Genomic DNA, 18,823 nt, shown 5'->3' on the forward strand with positions numbered 1-18,823 from the left:
AAATTGTTGTGTCAACCATCGCGTTGTGTATTTGCATTTTATCTGGATCACGGTAGTTGGCCCCGTGACACATGAAATAGTTTAACACCGTCCCGTGTCCATTTTGCCAGATTGTGCCAAATGGGAATCTGAGACGAATCTGTGCAAATATGTCGCTATGATAATGTCTTCCAAAGCAATTTAACAATTAGAAGTAATCTAAAAGAGAAACATATTTGTGTTTTATTTTGTGATGACGAGAAGTGCCACGTCTTTCAAAAGCACATTCAAGTGTCATAACAAATTTGAAATATACTTTCTAAGATCCTTTACATACTTAAAAGAAAGACGACATAATAGCCTTTTGTTTGGAGGCCCAGTAAATATTACCTTGACTTGCACTTTGAATCAATTATATATTGTGACACTTGAGGCTGTCTGTTATCTGGCATTGCCAATAAATCAAACCAGCTACAGCTGCTAATATCTAAAGGAGGAAGCGACCACATTTGCTTATGGCAACATAATTTCGTGTGGATTTCTTCTGCTAACTGATTAAAAAGCATGGAAAATAAATAGGAGCTGATTACACAACCTTGGCTAACACCATTGCTACATTGAACCAAGTCAAACAATAGTAAGGTGTTGCGAACAACATGATTCTTGTGTAATGTACTTATCACTTTATTCAATGTCCATCTGTTCAACACGTCCATTCCATTTCCAATTCTAATTCTTATTCATATTTAATTCCAGTTGCCTTTTACAGTAGATTAACTGAAAATAGTAGAACAAAATAAGTTTTAGAAAATGACAAAGCCATAAACATTGAGCAAATAGCTGTACTGCCACTTGCCAAACTCATTCAAGAGGCAAAATCACATGGCCTACAAAACATTGTTATATGCTCCTAAGCACATTTGAAATACAATAAAACATTAAAAGCATAAACCCTTCTACAAAAGCACTGGGAAAATGCTAACCAATGCCAAGAAAACATGTATTCAAATAATTTTGACCAACGTACAACTTGCCATTAAAATTACAAAATAAACCAAAATTCCTGGACATAAATTACCATGACTTACATGGAAAGATAGATGAAAAACTTACTTTCACAAATTACAATTCATGAAATATGAAAAATACAATAATTATGCTCACCACTACTTTTGACATTCTCGTGGTTGTTGTTGACAGTGCTACCACATGGCCTCAAGTGGCATGCCCTGGGGCAGTTAACTCTCTTTTTTAGGATTATTGAAAATGTGGCAAAGGTATTAAGAGTAACATTGCACTTGGTTAAATAAAAAAAACTAGACATTTAACAGAAATTGATTTTGAAAAATACAGTTTTAGGAAAATAAGTGTTTTGACAGTAACATAAGGATTACATACTATATTTTACTCGAGAACGGAAATATATAGGCTGCACACATTTCCACATTTTGGATGAAACACCCTGTCTCTATATTCCACAATTGTGTTCTATCTTACTAATAATGTTCTGGATAAAATCCATATAGTTGTCCTTGTTGCTCAAAATTCTTCTAAATAGCAAATTGCAGTATAAACATATTATCACTGGTTGTGTATTCACTGCGAAAGCCTGTCTGCAAGTCTTACTTTTTCGGTATGGACCTGACAAAGACGTTAGATGATTATTCAGAATTGGAAGATACATCGCGCTGAACATACAATAGTATTCCCTAAAATTATGATGAAAATTCCCATCCCATTTCTTAAGGAGTGGTAGAATAATGCCCTCTGCTCACTTATCTGGAAACTATCCTCAAATATTATGAAAGAGAAGCACAACAGAGGTATCGAAAGTTCAGATGCAGTTTTACAGAATTGGTTTGTTGCGTTTTATTGTGTATTTTACAAAATGCCGCTGACAGCAATAATTTCAGCCCTATCAAACGAAAAATGTGTCTAAAAGTCAACTTTGAAAAAAATATCATATTTTGAAAAGTCTCTCAAGCATCTAAATGGGCGATCTTTTTTAATTTATCTTCTCTTCACTAATCCGCTTGGAGCGCTGATCCGGACGGTCCAACCTTAAACTGACAGCGCATGTCTTATGCGCGATGAGAGCTGTTCTGATTACTAAACACTTAGAGACAGTTAACCAGTACAGCCTTCACCATCACCGTTAACGTTCACGCTGGTGCATATGGACAGTGTATCTTTTTCCTTGACCGATAATATATCAAGTGTTATGTCCTGAAATATTTGTTCCGTGATTTCATGATACACCGGGGATAGCCATGACTGCTTATATTGCATTAATGAATCGCAAAATGGCCATTCGAAGCTAGGCGATAGCGGTGGAATCAGCTGATCGTTTTCAGGTCATATTTTGTCATTTTGTTGACGTTTTGCAATCGGTAATTCAAATCTGGCACTAGATGTCTGGATATCACAGTTTTAAGCCTGCAGTGTATTTTTGCATGTGTACTCAAATCTATATCGTATTACGCGATAAGGCCACATTCATATAATTCAGTACGGTCGGAGCTGATATTGTGCGCGAAATGTGAAAACATTGTTGTCCAACATGTGAATTTCGTCGTGAATTTTATCTGATATTTTTGTATGATGGTGCGTGTGTACTTTAATATTACATTACACATGACTTGATTCAGTCATTGTACATAAGTATTATCTATCAGTTTTTTTCAGACCGTTGAATGAAAATCAGAATATAAAGCTACAGCTAGATAGTATATAGTCTGTCACGTGAAATATGTTATCAACATAATGTTACTAAAACAAGAAGATACATAGGTCATTCTATACACACATAATTCTGTCATACACATCCTCTTGGGTGGTTAGAATGATCCGTTGTTTGTTGAGACAAACCTCTGTATATGAGTACTTATGTTTAGAGGTTGAATGGTGTTAAAGTTTTGTAAGAAATTAACATATATAATGACTCACAGCACTGACTGATGGGCACATTTTATAAGGGCTAAATCTTTTATTTCAAACTATGATGACTGGTACTTATGCTGCAACCGACTAATTGGATAATAGGTGTATGGTACATTAAGTATGCGTCAGAAACAGTGTCAGAATTTAAAAACAAAATGAAATATGTGAAGAACTGCTGATGAAAACTTACTATTCATATTTATAATTAAAGGTTACATTCTACACAGAATTTCTTCAAATGTCAGGGATGTGTAATAATCACAAACTTGCGATAAAGGTCTTCCAGGGGATACAAGTCCGTTGGTTGGAGGTGTATCTCTGATTCTTTTTACATTGAGTTCGGTGGTAGTATGAGAACTATTTGCTAAATTTGAATGCGGCAATAGTTGAAGAATTGCCGTTGGAAATAACATAAGGGCTGATATATAAAGTGAGTTTACATTATTTCATTGATGCTATGACACCCGAGACTTACACTGTCTCGTGTTCTGTTGTAGGAAATGCCGTAACAATATACCGATTTTTCATGGCGTGACATTTAAAGAGGCTCTATTAAAAGTTTGTAGCATAATTATTTCACATAGTTCCCTGATGTTTAATGATATATCAACTGTCTAAAATTGAGAAAAAAGGATTCTCACAATAAGAAAAAAATTTTATGGTCTGGGTACTGTAGGAGGGTCATTTTCTGTCATTCTGTCACCAGCTTGAAAAGAAAATGGCAAACTGCTTCGTTTTTGGTTTTTTCATCAGCACCAACATTAAAAAAATGTGGATGGCCTAAAGTTGATGGCTCGTATCACATCCACGTGTTTTATTGTATTGTTTTAGGTGTGGTGAGATGTACAGGGTTTACGTTCAAGATTATTGCACGTCGGTGTTTGTGTATTTGTTGTTGTAAGTGTTTGTGACTAATTAATGCCGGCTTGCAATGCCAACCCACAAATATGCCAGTTAGATTCCCCGTTGAAACACAGTCTACTTTCTCCGATCCGTCCTACCCGTCTCATTTATACCCAACCCCAGACAAGTAGTGAGTGAGTGAGTATGGTTTTACGCCGCTGTTAGCAATATTCCAGCAACATCACGGCGGGGGACACCAGAAATGGACTTCACACATTGACTCATGTGGGGATTCGAACCCGCCAGACAAATAACAACTTTTCACGTATGACGTTTTAACTTTTGTATGGCGCGGCCTTTGAAACGAATCCCTGACCTTTCCACGAAACGTGTCGGTCTGTGGTCGTGGATTCACCCAGTGTGTGTAGAAACAGGGTTATTCGTTTTTAATTGTTCTCGGCGCGGGCTCTATAAAGTTTTTAGTATGTGCAGTTGAACAACCATCTGAAATATATAGAAGAACATCGCAATGCAGCAAGCTACGGATGTAACAGAAATAACCCAAATCTAAAAATCTGGTACCAATTCATCAGGTGATGAAATGGACATAGCATATATTCAGTAGTAAACCGATATAATGGAATTATATACATTGCATTACTTGGGTTGAAAGCTGTGTTGAAATAGATTGAAATGAAGCGGTGGATCAATAATCTGTTCACTGATCTGGTCTTCTTGCAGCCGGAGAGTGATGCTTGCGTGCGTGCGTGCGTGTGTGTGAGAGATAGGGCTGGGACGGGTAGGAATAAATGGAATCGAGTACCCGCATGTGCTTACCCGAATCGGAATCGAGTACCCGGAAATGTAAGGAATACAGCTCTTCTGTCAACTGTCTGAATAATCAATCACGGGTTGACAGAGATTATTATAGAAACTTGAAAGGATGGCAATAAGACATTAAAACAGATCTTAGGCTATTTAATTTACGTCTATTTAACCAATATAAAGAGTATCAGCATTACGTACATTCCTCGTTTAAACACAGAACTTTTCGTTCCCGCCGCTCATGCGTAGATAAATTACAGTCATTAATAATAACCTTCATTAATCGGACAATACCAATGATGTAACTGTGTGTTACGTCAATTATGAAAAAGACAAGATATTATCTGCCCTTGTCATTACAGAGTTCTCTCCTTTTCCGGGTACTCGATTCCTAGAAATAGGACTCGATTCCAGGTGTACCCGACCCGGATTCGAGTACCCGAGTACCCGTCCCAGCCCTAGTGAGAAAGGATGTAACCGATAATATAGGAAACAAATCATAAATTCATGAGCTAAAGAAAGTATACACTCGTGCATGATTGTGGCTGGAACTAAACCAAGTCTGGCGACTTTCTTCAGCCATAACGGTTTGATAACAGTTACTGTCATAACATGTCAAGTCTCAACAGGAAACTGGCAGAATGACAAAACAGAATGACGCAGGTGATTAACATTTGTCCGCATGGGGGTTGATGTTCCAAGGACTTCAATGGGTGCGAATTTGCCCTTTGAACGAACGCTAGTCCAGACCGCAAAAAAAAAACCCAGATCGGCACAGGCTCACCTTTTTTCAACCGAAGGCTTTCTGTATCACTGCATCGAGTTCATGAGCAGTGCATCATTCGCTTGGATGAAGTCGGTTGGCCTGAAAAGTGAAACAGGAGGCTCCCTGCTTGCTGCTCAGGACAGGTCGTCCAAGTGTGATGTAAATTAGTATAATGTAAATATAAATGTAGATTATGTAATGAACACTGTCCCACACCCCAGCGCCCGGCCTGTGTTGGCACAAACGTGGTTTCTTAAGCGATATGATCAACCTGCGTGTTTTGCCTGAGATGTCTAGTGAGGGTACTGCCCTGATGATATAAAGGGCGTTCTGGAAAATGGGTCTTACAATTCAATAATAAATAAAATAGTTTGAAGTTTACCGCTTCATGCGTATCAGGGCCATCGTTTTTAATAATCCATTTATCATTTATATATCATTCCTTTTCATTCCGGGTGATTTACTTGATTATGGAAAAACATAACAAGTGTGCGGTCCTGGACTACGCTTGCATCTCAAGGACAAGGCTGTTCGACTTCCCATATCTCCTCGGTGCGTTCGGTTTGGTACCTCCCAATCTGTTGACACTCAGAATACAGAAAGCTACCGAGTTAGAAAGTCTTCACATTGACATTGGGGATGGATCCAATAGGCAGAGCTTCCTTGTAGAACACCCTCTCTCGCATCGTAGCCTAGCAACCCTGACTGTGCCAGGATCACCCGAGCCCGCTTTGCTGTTTATATTTCCATCTGTAAATTATATTGCTAACATTGATGATGATGATGATGATGATGGTGATGATGATGATGATGGTGGCGATGATGATGATGATGATGTTGGTGGTAGTGGTGGTGGTGATGATGATGATGATCGTGATGATGATGATGATGATGATGATGATGATGATGATGATGATGATGATGATGATGTACACCAGATCATGCATCAGCTTTAACACAAGTATTAATCCTGTCAGTACATCAGTATTCACTCTCAAATCCCAGATGAGTATTTGATTTCGCTTCCTCTTGTGGATTACTGAAACACACCACTGGGTATCGTCAGTGTATCCGATAAAGACTCTCTTCATTGGTACTTTCAACTGACTGACTGACTGAGTTTGGTTTTACGCCGCTTTTAGCAATATTCCAGCAATATCACGGCGGGGGACACCACAAATGGGCTTCACTCATTGTACCCATGTGGGGATTCGAACCCGGGTCTTCGGCGTGACGAGCCAACGCTTTAACTACTAGACTACCCCACCGCCTCCTGGTACTTTCAAGCCAAAATACCGAGATGTTAGTGTTTCAAATTGTTTATTCAAAAATACATATCAAAGGGACAACAACGCTTCACCATGTGGATATCGTGTCATAACTGGCTAACACTCAACCAACCCGTGATGTCTATAAAGCGAGGTTCTATGCTATCCATGTTGTAGTACAGAAATACCGACTGCCTTCGTTGTAAAGGTGAGTGAGTGAGATGGGTTTTACTCCGCTTTCAGCAATATTCCAGCAATAACAACGCGGGGTACACCAGAAATGGGTTTCAAACATTGTACACATGTGGGAATCGAACCCGGACCTTATGCCCGATGAACGAACGCTTTAACCACTATGCTTCCCACCGCCCCTGTCAACATGCATGTTGGTTCACTTATATAGGTTTCACGTTTAACGTGAGTGAGTATGTGTTTACGCCGATTTTAGCAATATTCCAGCAATATCACCAGAAATGGGCTTCACACATACATTGTACCCATTTGGGGAATCGAACCCGAGACTTCGGCGTGACGAACCAACGCTTTAAAAAATCAGGCTACCCCACCGCCCCACATCATGTTAAAAGTACAATCAGAAGCCGATATTCTCGACGGAGCCAACAACCACCCAATCTTGAAGTGAATATATATTAATTCAGGTGGGACCAAAGCTCATTTCATAGATGTCACTGATTCCTGTATATCTCGGCTAGAATATGACTGTCATCATTAATATCAGGTCTAACATATACTCATGCCAATAATGGTTAACATATACCATCCCAATAATGGTTGTCACCCCCTCCCAACCCCAACCCCCTCACCTCACAGCCCCACCCCACATCCCCTCTCCAATTAAAAACATTGAAGGGGGTGACAACCATTATTGGCATGAGTATATATAAGGTCCCTGTTCCACACACTGGCCGTGGTAAAGCCCTATAGTTATTGTGTTCACTTTTTCTGTCGGAAGTCTGGGTTTGAATCCCATTTCTGATGACTCATGTTTCAAGAGTAACTCCCATAGTAAACTCAGATTTATGACAGCCATACCTCTAAGATCACTTTCTGAACTGGAACCTTAGCTTCATTCGTAAAAACATTACAACCTTTCAATAATGTTTTTTTAAATCACAGTATAAAAATGTGTTTTGCCGCTGTAGCAGGATACGCTGACCTTTCCGAGAACAATTGGTGTCATCATAATTTCAAAAACATCCATCGTATGGCATGATGTCAGTCACTGGATTGTGTGGCCCAGAATTGATTATTTACAAACAAATACATATCCATGATATAGTGAGAATTGTACAATTGACACTGCTTTCAGCAGAGATTTCTTGTTTGCACTCCGGATCTTAGATTTACACCTTCATAAAAGGAAAATATATAGAAGTTCTTCATCTGAGCGACACATTCTGAATATAAGTGCTTTCACTCACGCATTAACACAGTTTTCGAAAGGATAGTGGACCTTGACACAATTGAAACAAATATCACAATTTCTGTAAAACACACTGAGTCAGCATATCAAGCATGGTTTCCAAAGTTGTAACTATATAAAAATATAATTTACATATCGACTATGATATGTACCAGTATTCAAGTAATGCACATTACACAGTGTGTGATGCAATTAAGTGGGATGCAGCTAAGAAAGATATACTGGATTCAACATGGAAACACTAACAATGTAGATGTACTGGAATCAAGACGGATGCAGCAAACAAGGTAGATGTATTGGAATCAAGAATGATGCAGCTAACAAGGCAGATATATTGGAATCAAGACGAATGCAGCTAACTAAGGTAGATGTATTGGAATCAAGACGGATGCAGCTAACAATGTAGACGTATTGGAATCAAGACGGATGCAGCTAACAAGGTAGATATATTGGAATCAAGACGGATGCAGCTAACATGGTAGATATATTGGAATCAAGACGAATGCAGCTAACAATGTAGATGTACTGGAATCAAGACGGATGCAGCAAACAAGGTAGATGTATTGGAATCAAGAATGATGCAGCTAACAAGGCAGATATATTGGAATCAAGACGAATGCAGCTAACAAGGTAGATGTATTGGAATCAAGACGGATGCAGCTAACAATGTAGACGTATTGGAATCAAGACGGATGCAGCTAACAAGGTAGATGTATTGGAATCAAGACGGATGCAGTTAACAATGTTGATGTATTGGAATCAAGAATGATGGAGCTAACAATGTTGATGTATTGGAATCAAGACGGATGCAGCTAACAATGTTGATGTACTGGAATCAAGACGGATGCAGCTAACAAGGTAGATATATTGGAATCAAGACGGATGCCGCTAACAAGGTAGATATATTGGAATCAAGACGGATGCAGCAAACAATGTAGATATATTGAAATCAAGACGGATGCAGCTAACAAGGTAGATATGAATTGGAATCAATATGAATCTAACTAAGACAGAATATATACTCCCCAACAAAGGTTTAGACTCACTACTGTAAATGTAGCGACTTACTTCAGTCAACTGTTCTGAACTAGATTTTGTACAATAATCCTTACAATTTACAGGTACTGTTTATACATGAGCTGATGTATTGTAAAACAAATTAGTGACGTTGAAATGTTAATTGTCATGATGAAACTCGGTGAAAAATGGCGATTTTTTATCAAACTTTACACCAAATGCAGCTGTTCACATGCACGATATCTACACAATGCTTTTCAGCAATGTGGTGCATGATCCTCGTGCAATTAATCTGCACAAGGTTTGCAGATGTTTCCCCCAAGTTAGTGGAGAAATTCATCTTCGTTGTAACCATATGTACATACATAACTTATAGTGATTGATTTAAGCGAGTCTAAACTCTTGATGGGTAGTATATGTTGGTTTCACGACAAATGAGCTGACAAAGTTGACATATTGGATTGACGAAAAAAGCGCTGTCAAGGTGAACATGTGAGAATGAAGACAAACGCAGCGAACGAAAGAAGATATACTGTCGTTCTGTACGAACAGATAAATGCCGTTAAAAACGCAAATGTCATGAAGTCAAGAACACATATCTCATATTTTATATGGGAACATGTTTTACGCTAAAGTGACTACACAGATAAGGGCTTGCATGCCAGTGGTCAGTGATATTTATCACAGGAGAATGGGGATCTGTATTCTTGGTTCGTGGTTTTACAGACTAATATCATGGCAAAACTGTTAAGCATTTCCCATTAGTCAAGTGAATCTCACAATATTGTATTGATTTCTTTTGTAGTTTTTTTCTTTGTCGTGTAGCTGTTTTTAACCATGTCAACTGCATATTGTGGTAAGAAATGTTTGTATATTGATCACGGCGTATGTCAAGCAAGTAGGAAATTATTCAGTTGTCTGCAAATAGCGCTATTGTGGCACCGCATTGTCTGAATTATGCATAATCGTGTAGTCTGATCGATAGGCCTTACAAAATCATTGAAACATAAAAGCTGCATACGAATTCAACAAGACTGCGACAGAGACACAAAGTAACGGATGTCAAGAGTAAACTGGAGATTTCAGTTTCTCTAGGATAAGTACATATTGTCCACGGGACAGATTACACTCGATGCGAGCAGGATTTGTTTGGTGTTACGGCAACGAAAGTACACAACCTATACACAGTCACCATTTTTTGTCACAAATCTCTACAAGCCTTTGTCTAAAATACATCATAAAACGTTCAAAAAATATCAAGGTGTTAACAAATAAATATCACTTCAATGTTTCAGCGGCAAGAGTAAGTGAGGCCTACTCCGCTATCAGCAACAGCCTTACAATATCACAGCGGGGAAATGGACATAAGCATCAATGTTTGCAGAAATTCTCCCTCAGACAACCACTTGTCAGAATGGTCATATTTACACATTATCAGGTTTCTATCTTATGCATGACAGCAGATGAACAGCTGTTTCTTCTGTCGACGTCCCATGTATACTGAAAAATGTTGTACCATGTCATGATAAATCGTTCGTCTGCCATCCAGTTTCGTTGTACATGCTAAGGGCGAATAGAGTCGCCGGATGAAGTTTTTACTTGAGGAGTACATAAAGAGCCGTATTAGGCAAATCATTGCGCAGGTTTGCCCAGTCGCTTCTGAAACGGTTGTCTTGGAAACAGTTGCCGTCGGGTATTCCACGGCAAGCTTTATTCCCCTGTATCCAAAGGATGAACGATAGGAAAGACCATGTCAGCCAGTTGTCACAGAAAACGTACCAGGGCTTTTGTCCACTTGCCGTCCACTGCAGGATGTACAGAAATGTTAGACATCATCAGCATTGTAGTAAAACGTAATTCAGAAAATTTGAAAGGCAACTACATCATCTATTCAAATCCATACCGACTATATGGCTGGATTATCAAAAGACAGTTTAACAGATATGTCTATGTGCATATTTTGTTTATCGGCATTTCCATAACCGTTAAAAATCTTTTCGAATATATTGTTCCGGATATGTCAAATGCGAATGGGCTATAAGCGACATATTCATTGTCCGTTTTGCGATACTGAATATGTTGTTGGTTGGTTGGTGTGTTATTTAACGCCGCCCTCAGCAGTATTCCAGCAATATGCGTCGGTCTGTAAATGATCGAGTTTGGACCAGACAATCCAGTGATCAACATCGTGAGCATCGATCTACGCAATCGGGATACGATGACGTGTGTCAACCAAGTCAGCGAGCCTGACCAACCGATCCCGTTAGTCGCCTCTTACGACAAGCATGACTTACAGTCCGTTTGAGTCAGAAACGGACCGATGAATTGCAAATTTTATCATTGTACAAAATTGCCACATAAATATAAATAGTACACATGTTGATCATTTACTAATACCCAACAGCTTTCTTATATTTGAAAATTTTCCGGACTCCACCAAAAAAGTTGTTTAAGAAACTATCATCATTGAAAACGCAAAAGCTGTTATCTGTCGCGGCGGGGTGAAACCGCAGAAACGGAACAGCCACTATCTCGTCGTGCACGGGATACACATGCCTGATGAAAAATGAAGTTGAATGCTGACGTGAAACAGTTGATGATTAAAGTATACGATTTTGGTGGAGTCCGGAATATTTTCAAACATAAGAAAGCTGTTGGGTATTAGTAAATGATAAACATGTGTACTATTTATATTTATGTGGCAATTTTGTACAATGATAAAATTTGCAATTGCAATCCCTGAATATGTCACGTAAGCATGTGTTTATGAATCGCGGTCAAACATGGTGCTTGTGAAATGGCTGGCGTGTTCTGAGCCACTGGAGGAGGCGACGAAACGGATTGGGTGGTCAAGCTTACTGACTAGGTTGACACGTGTCATCGTATCGCAGTAGCGTAGATCGATGCTCATGCTGTTGATCACTGGGTTGTTGATTATCTGTAGACCGTCGCGCCGACATATATCTGGAATATGGCTAAGTGCAGCGTTTAACAATGTTAAAGTTGTTAATCCGTTCAGAACTGTTCTCATGTAAATATTAACTGATAACGAATTTACAGATTTTCGAAAAATGGGTGTAGACGTCCTCAAAAGTACTTGTTCGGAAAATGGGATTTCAGGATTTACTCGTTCCATAAAAACAAGGTTTTACACTCAAAACGTATCGTTAATGCAAATTCCATCTTCTAAACGGAGAGCAGAAGGTTGGTGGTTAGATCCACAAGACATCAAATCGGCTCCAAGGGGATAGAACAAGGACTAGCCCATCCATGTGTCTGAATGGCATATTGGGATAAAGTCAATAGATGTGTACATTAACGTCAACACTCGCCACTTCTACAACTTTCCGACCCGCGATCGTCCGGGTTAGAATACTGATCTTCAGTAACCCATGCTTGTCGTAAGAGGCGACTAACGGGATCGGGTGGTCAGGCTCGCTGGCTTGGTTGACACATGTCATCGGTTCCAAATTGCACAGATCGATGCTCATGCTGTTGATCACTGGATTGTCTGGTCCAGACTCGATTATTTACAGACCGCCGCCATATAGCTAGAATATTGCTGATTGCGGCGTCAACTAAACTCACTCACTCACTCCACATCTTTCCAACGCGCTGCAGTAACAACTGCGAAATAGTCCACAGAACATGACGTATTCAGTCTGTGTCAAGGTGAGGTGAGGTGAATTGGGGTTAACTTAAGAATATTTCGCTCATATGACAACGTGCATGCGTGTGTATGTGTGGCTACCTGTACTAGCCAAGACTTTAGCTGGTTTTATAGAGCCAGCTCATGACACATTATACTGACTCAGAGCCCACCAGTCCTTGTTGTACCCATTAATGCCGAGCGTCAGGCAGGGGCCAACAAGTACCATATTTTAACATCTTTTGGTATGAACCGTCCGGAGATCGAACCCGCACCGCGGAGTCTGTGTCAAGACGATGCAGAGTAGAGATAACAGCAAATGGTGGTCAAATCAGCTTCTGATCAGAACGCTCCTCTCTTGACTGTACTGTTTTTTGATAGGACAGTCACTAAAGTCTTAATGTATACAGAACATATCCTAGTAGCAATCAAATTAAATGAAGTTTGCACATTAAACTGAACACAGTAATGTTTAAATTGTTAGTCTATTTGTTTGGTATATATTATGTCTTTTTTTAGAACGTTCCTCCAAACGAATCGAGATTCGAGTCAATGCTATTTCTCCAATGTAACTTAGCCTTTCATATCTATATTTGATACAGGTCATTTGAATTCTACACATAGATCTTCAATGAATCCTAAAAACTATCAAGAAGATATTGATTTTTTTAAATAATATATTGGTGACATTAAAACCAAAATAAGATATGAAAGTACAGGTAGGGAAATAATTCAGGTTTAATGCAAAAAGTACACTGAGATTCATGCTGAACTACAATCCCCTACACTGTACGATGTGAAGATTATATGTATATGATTCATTGATTGATTGATTGAGTTTAGCTTTACGCCGCACTCAGCAATCTACAGCTATATGGCGACGGTCTGTAAATAATCGAGTCTGGACCAGACAATCCAGGGATCAACAGCATGAACATCGATTACGCAATTGGGATATGATGATATGTGTCAACGAGCCTGACCACCCGATCCCGTTAGTCGCCTCTTACAAGCATGGGTTACTGAAGATCAATTCTAACCCGGATCTTCACGGGTTCGTCGTACGAGAAGACCAGAAACATCCAATAGAGAAGCTTGTAATCTTATAAGGATGTAGGTAAGATAAAATGGAACGGTTGTCAGTTCTTGTGCATGGAATAGTGAAGCTTGTAATCTCATGGGGATTCCGGGCCAAACCAAATGAACTGGATGGTCAGTTTATGTGCATCGGTTGATTGCGTGTCATCCCGACAGCATAGATCGTTGCTCATAATATGAGAACATGAACCCCCGTCACCCAACCCTGCACATGCTATTTTAGAAGGCATTTAAGTGATGTCTGTCCACACGAGGACGTAGATGAAAGCAGCATAAACCTTTACATAATCAGAAGATATCTAGTAACTAGCATGGCTGTGTTTATGAATCATAATCAAACGGTGATGGTAGCAGGTGTTCGCAAATAGGTGAGCATGTCCTGTCCCGCAGTGAGCACGCGTCACAAACACATGCAAAGGCTGATCAATTATTCAACTGAAAACATACGTGAAACACCGCGAAACACATGCAAAGACTGATCCAGTGTTCACCTGAAAACATGCGTGAACACTTCACGAACACATGCAAAGGCTGATCAATTATTCAACTGAAAACATACGGGAACACCGCGAAAGACGTGCAAAGACAGATCCAGTGTTCATCTGAAACCATGCGTGAACACTTCACTAACACATGCAAAGGTAGATGCATTGTTCTCCTGAAAACATACGTGAACATACGGTAAAAGTTGAAATAGAGAATTGGATCAGACTTCAAAGTATCGGTTTGTATACGACCCCTCAAAACTTACTCAATAGTTCCGATTCTGCGGTTTCGTTGTAATCATTTTTATCTTAGCCTTTGTTGACAAAGAGTTGGGATCCATTGGATTGGACGTATACTGGTGTATCACAGGGACGTTTGCCATCCACCCTATCTTCTTTAGAGGAGTGTTTTGAATCCCCCTCTGCCGTTGCTGTCGTTCCTCGTTTCGAGACTGAAAATTGTTGAAATTGGCTGCAATGATAGCAATAGGCATTGACAACACTACCAAACCGCATATAGCACAGAAAGTCCCTATAGTGCGTCCGATAGCTGACAACGGGTAAAAGTCACCGTATCCAACTGTTGTCATGGTAACGATAGCCCACCATATTGAAACGGGGATGTCGTGGAAGGAGTTGCTGTGAATCTCCACGACGTAGATGACGCAGCCGTAGATGGTGGCAGTCAAGAAGAACGACATCACCATCAGAACCAGTTCGTTAAGACTTGCCTTGATTGCAAGCACGATAACGTTCAGAGACGAATAACGCTGTGACAGGCGAAAGAACCGGAGTATTCTGAGAACAAGAAGAAGTTTCAGTGTCCCGTACGTCCAGTAAGTGTAACCCTCCCCATCCAAAAGTTCATCCCCCATCGTCATCTCCATAACAAAAGCAGCCCATGCTACCAGAACAAGGATGAAATTGATGACGTTCGTGAAGCTCTTGTAGAACCTTCCTTTGTCGGGGACACAGATGAGATATAGGAGAATCTCAATAGTGAAGACTACCACACAGGCCACGTCCAACCAGTACAGCTCGGGGCGCATGTTTGTCTCGTGGTACATGCGGATCTTGGGGTTGGTGATGTTGCGCATGTTGGGGCTGATGTCGGTCCTGGCGACACGGAATGTTGGATGTGACTGGGCGCAGAACAGGCTTACTGAGATGAACACCAGGAACATGTAGAAGGTGCTCCAGATCTGGAACAGACAAAAAATGAGTGTACATAAGCAGCAATCTGTTTAGACAGAAAGATCTCGTCATGTTTTGTTTGTTTATTGTTTGACGCCACACACAGCAATACCCCACCTACATAACAGGTGTGTAAATAAGTGTTGATGATCATCGAAAAAAATTGGTTAGCGTCATTAATGAAATCTGTTAATGCACAAAAAAATAAGGGAACACATGTAGTTCTTTTGGGGTGTTTTGGGCAAATTTTCACTTCTTTAAAGAATGACTAGTATGTCAGGAACATAAATTTCTTGGAGTCTTTAAGATAAATTCAATCATGACTTGAAACGAGCTTGTAATGCTTATGAAATGTAACAGACAAAACCAACCTTGTGAAAAATATTGTTAATGAAAACAAGTGTTCCAGAATTGTTTGTGTTCGATTATGAGAAAACATGATCGATTGCTTGTTCGTTTAGTCACTGCGACCAATCTTCGATTATTTCAATCAATCGGACCACCACTAGTGTAAATAATCGAGTCTAGACGATCCGGGGATCAACATCATAAGCATCTCTCTACGTAATTGAAATGCAATGACATGTGTCATGTTGAGGAATATTCCAACAGCTTTACATTTCACAACATTTGAGGTACATTCGAGTGTGCTCTTTTGATCAGGAGCGTCATGCTAGTCTTGCTCAGAGGTTGTTTGACCAAGGTCACAACATCCAATACCTCAGTGACGCTTTCAAGTCGTTTTATTGTAGACACGTGGTGGAAATTTCAAACTTTGATGCATCAGTGACAAAAATGATGTCCGATGCAATTCCCTATTTTGACTTTTGGTGAGCACATGCGTTTATGACAGATGTCAGCGGTGGGGAAGGATACGCTCACCTTTTCGCGAACACCTGGTATCATCACTATTTCATAGTGATTCATTAACACATGCTCTGTTATCGTATCGCATGGTGACAATCACCCGATTTGTTTACAAACAACATCATTCAGCTGAAATACTGCTGAAACAAATATCTGCTCATGATATAGTCACAATTGTACAATCAACTCTGCTTTTGTCAGATATTTCTTATGAATGTGGGAAGTGTTTTGTCGCTTCTATTTCTATCAACCAAGTCAGCGAGTCTGGCCACACGATCCTGTAGGTTGCCTCTTACGACAAGCATGGGTTGCTGAAAACCAATTCTAACCCTGGTCTTCGTGGGTTCATAACGTGTAAAAGGTTTCTTTTGGAAAATATCTAATGAACTCCAAGGAACTGCGGATTTTGTGCCAATCGTGAATGCATGTCGTTAAAACCGAGAGTTGTAACAGTGACCAACTGAATCCCCTTCCAGAAAGTCGTCCAATAATTTTGTCAAAATCAGTCATGTAGTCATCGTTAAAGGAGTACATAATTTAGTGTTCATCAAATTGGATGTTTTGTCACATATAAATTTTAAATAGTTTGGATAGATATTCAATGTCTGGTAGCTTTGACCTATACCTATATGTCATTCAAAAGCATAAAACATGTAACGAACGAGAAAACCTTTTAAAAAATCGACAGACCTATATTCCCACACAAGCCCAAGTCGTCGTCGTGCATCCATACACTACTTGTACATGCATTATACATCTCCTCCCTCTGCCCCACCTAATACAACACATACATATCCATCTGAATATATCTACGCCAAACCTCGTGTGCGATATTGATACCTATATTTATGGCTTTCATATGATTTAACCCCATTTATTACATGAAAATATCTAGGACCGGATCGACAAACAAGGTAGCACCTCTATATTGTCATTACTGACTGGGACCGCCTCCGTGGTGTAGTGGTAAGAGCGTCCGCTCGGAGAGCGGAAGGTCGCGGGTTCGATCCCCGACCACGTCATACCAAAAGACGTTAAAATATGGTACTTGTTGGTCCCTGCCTGGCGCTAGGCATTACTGGATACAACAAGGACTGGTCGGCTCGGAGTCAGTATAATGTGTCTGAGACGGGTATTCATGCTTCACTGCGGCATGGTATCTCAGTGGGCTAGCACTATAAAACCAGCTTCAGTCTGGGCTAGTACAAGCAGCCGCACATACACATACACACGCATGCACGTCGTCATATGAACGAAATATTCTCAAGTACGACGTAAAACCCAATTTCACCTCACCTCACCTCATTACTGACTGAGAATAACGTCGGGGACAACACGCAGCCCTGCTATACACCACCATGAACATAAAGTTCATTATTGAAATGGCCGTTTACAGAAACTCTTGACTGTTTGGCTTATTGATGTACCATGGCACAAAGATGAGTGTTTGATCAAAAGTTCCGTTTCGCCAATGTAGCAAACAGGTTTGGATAGCTTAGCCTATCAATCGCATACATTTGTTGATCATGGAGTACACTTTATAAACATATTCCTCTTTTTCTAGAAGCCCTTGTGAAAGGCGAGGGCTAGTGGAACCCTAGTGGAACAAATCTATTTCCCAGGCGATCTGCTTGTACTTAGAAACATCGTAATCTCTGTACATGTGTCAGTAATCGTAATTCAAAATTGAACTGGGTTATCTTTCCATCGATCACTTGATTGTCTAGCTTGCTGACAGGACAACGTCGCATGGCAGGAATACTACGTACTTTCCCGTTTATGCCTACCCGTTTCGCAAATACCTGGTGTCATCACTGATACTGAGTGATCTATTCTTATAATACACACAGCTGCTTATCTATTTACACCAAACAGAATTGCTTTTGGGAATAGTTTAGACTGGGCATTCTTTTAAATTTAAATCGTTCGATGGGCGCTCTAGAAGTTGCTGAATCAATACCAACATGTCGCGCTATACGATAAACACAAAAATGCAATATCCATATACTTGTAACCTGTGTTATGCGCACGTTTTGGTATTAAACTTCTGTTAAGTAATGTGTGTAAATGTCTGCTTTTGTTGTATAGCTAAGATGCTGTACTTTGCCTAAATATTTAATCATAATAACCCCAGCTAAAAGGTTCAATACTGACGGCTATGAAAACAAATCGTCGGTGTTGATGGGTGTCCTTTTAAAGCAATAGTTTTTTATATCATTAATGTGCCTGTGTATGTCCCTTGGGTGTCTCATAAGAAATGTCATGTATTACATTATATATAATTTAGTTACCCAGTTGACTGATAAAATGTGTCTCTTCTTCTGATGACTATGGAATAACATTTAATCTTACTTAAAATACACAGTTGGGTGGTTTGGGACAAAATGAATACCTCAGCAATTTATTAACGGTATATGACCTTTTAACATCAGCGCCTTCGTGTTTGTT

At 39.8% G+C, this 18,823-nt stretch overlaps 1 protein-coding gene across 1 annotated transcript in view; it reads right to left on the reverse strand.

Moving 5' to 3' along the window:
• Positions 1 to 9,638: 9,638 nt before the first annotated feature.
• LOC124278485 (potassium voltage-gated channel subfamily A member 10-like) overlaps positions 9,639 to 18,823 on the reverse strand; it is a 53,052-nt gene continuing 43,867 nt past the window's right edge. Inside the window, exons 2-3 of the mRNA XM_046714189.1 lie at positions 14,581 to 15,516; positions 9,639 to 10,887 (exon numbers count right to left, since the gene is read on the reverse strand). Coding sequence (XP_046570145.1) covers positions 14,581 to 15,516 — 936 coding nt within the window. The 3' untranslated portion in view covers positions 9,639 to 10,887. The remainder of the gene's footprint in view (positions 10,888 to 14,580; positions 15,517 to 18,823) is intronic.

The sequence above is a fragment of the Haliotis rubra genome, unplaced genomic scaffold, assembly GCF_003918875.1.
Source record: "Haliotis rubra isolate DU_JTF1 unplaced genomic scaffold, ASM391887v1 Scf238, whole genome shotgun sequence".
Classification (NCBI taxonomy): domain Eukaryota; kingdom Metazoa; phylum Mollusca; class Gastropoda; order Lepetellida; family Haliotidae; genus Haliotis; species Haliotis rubra.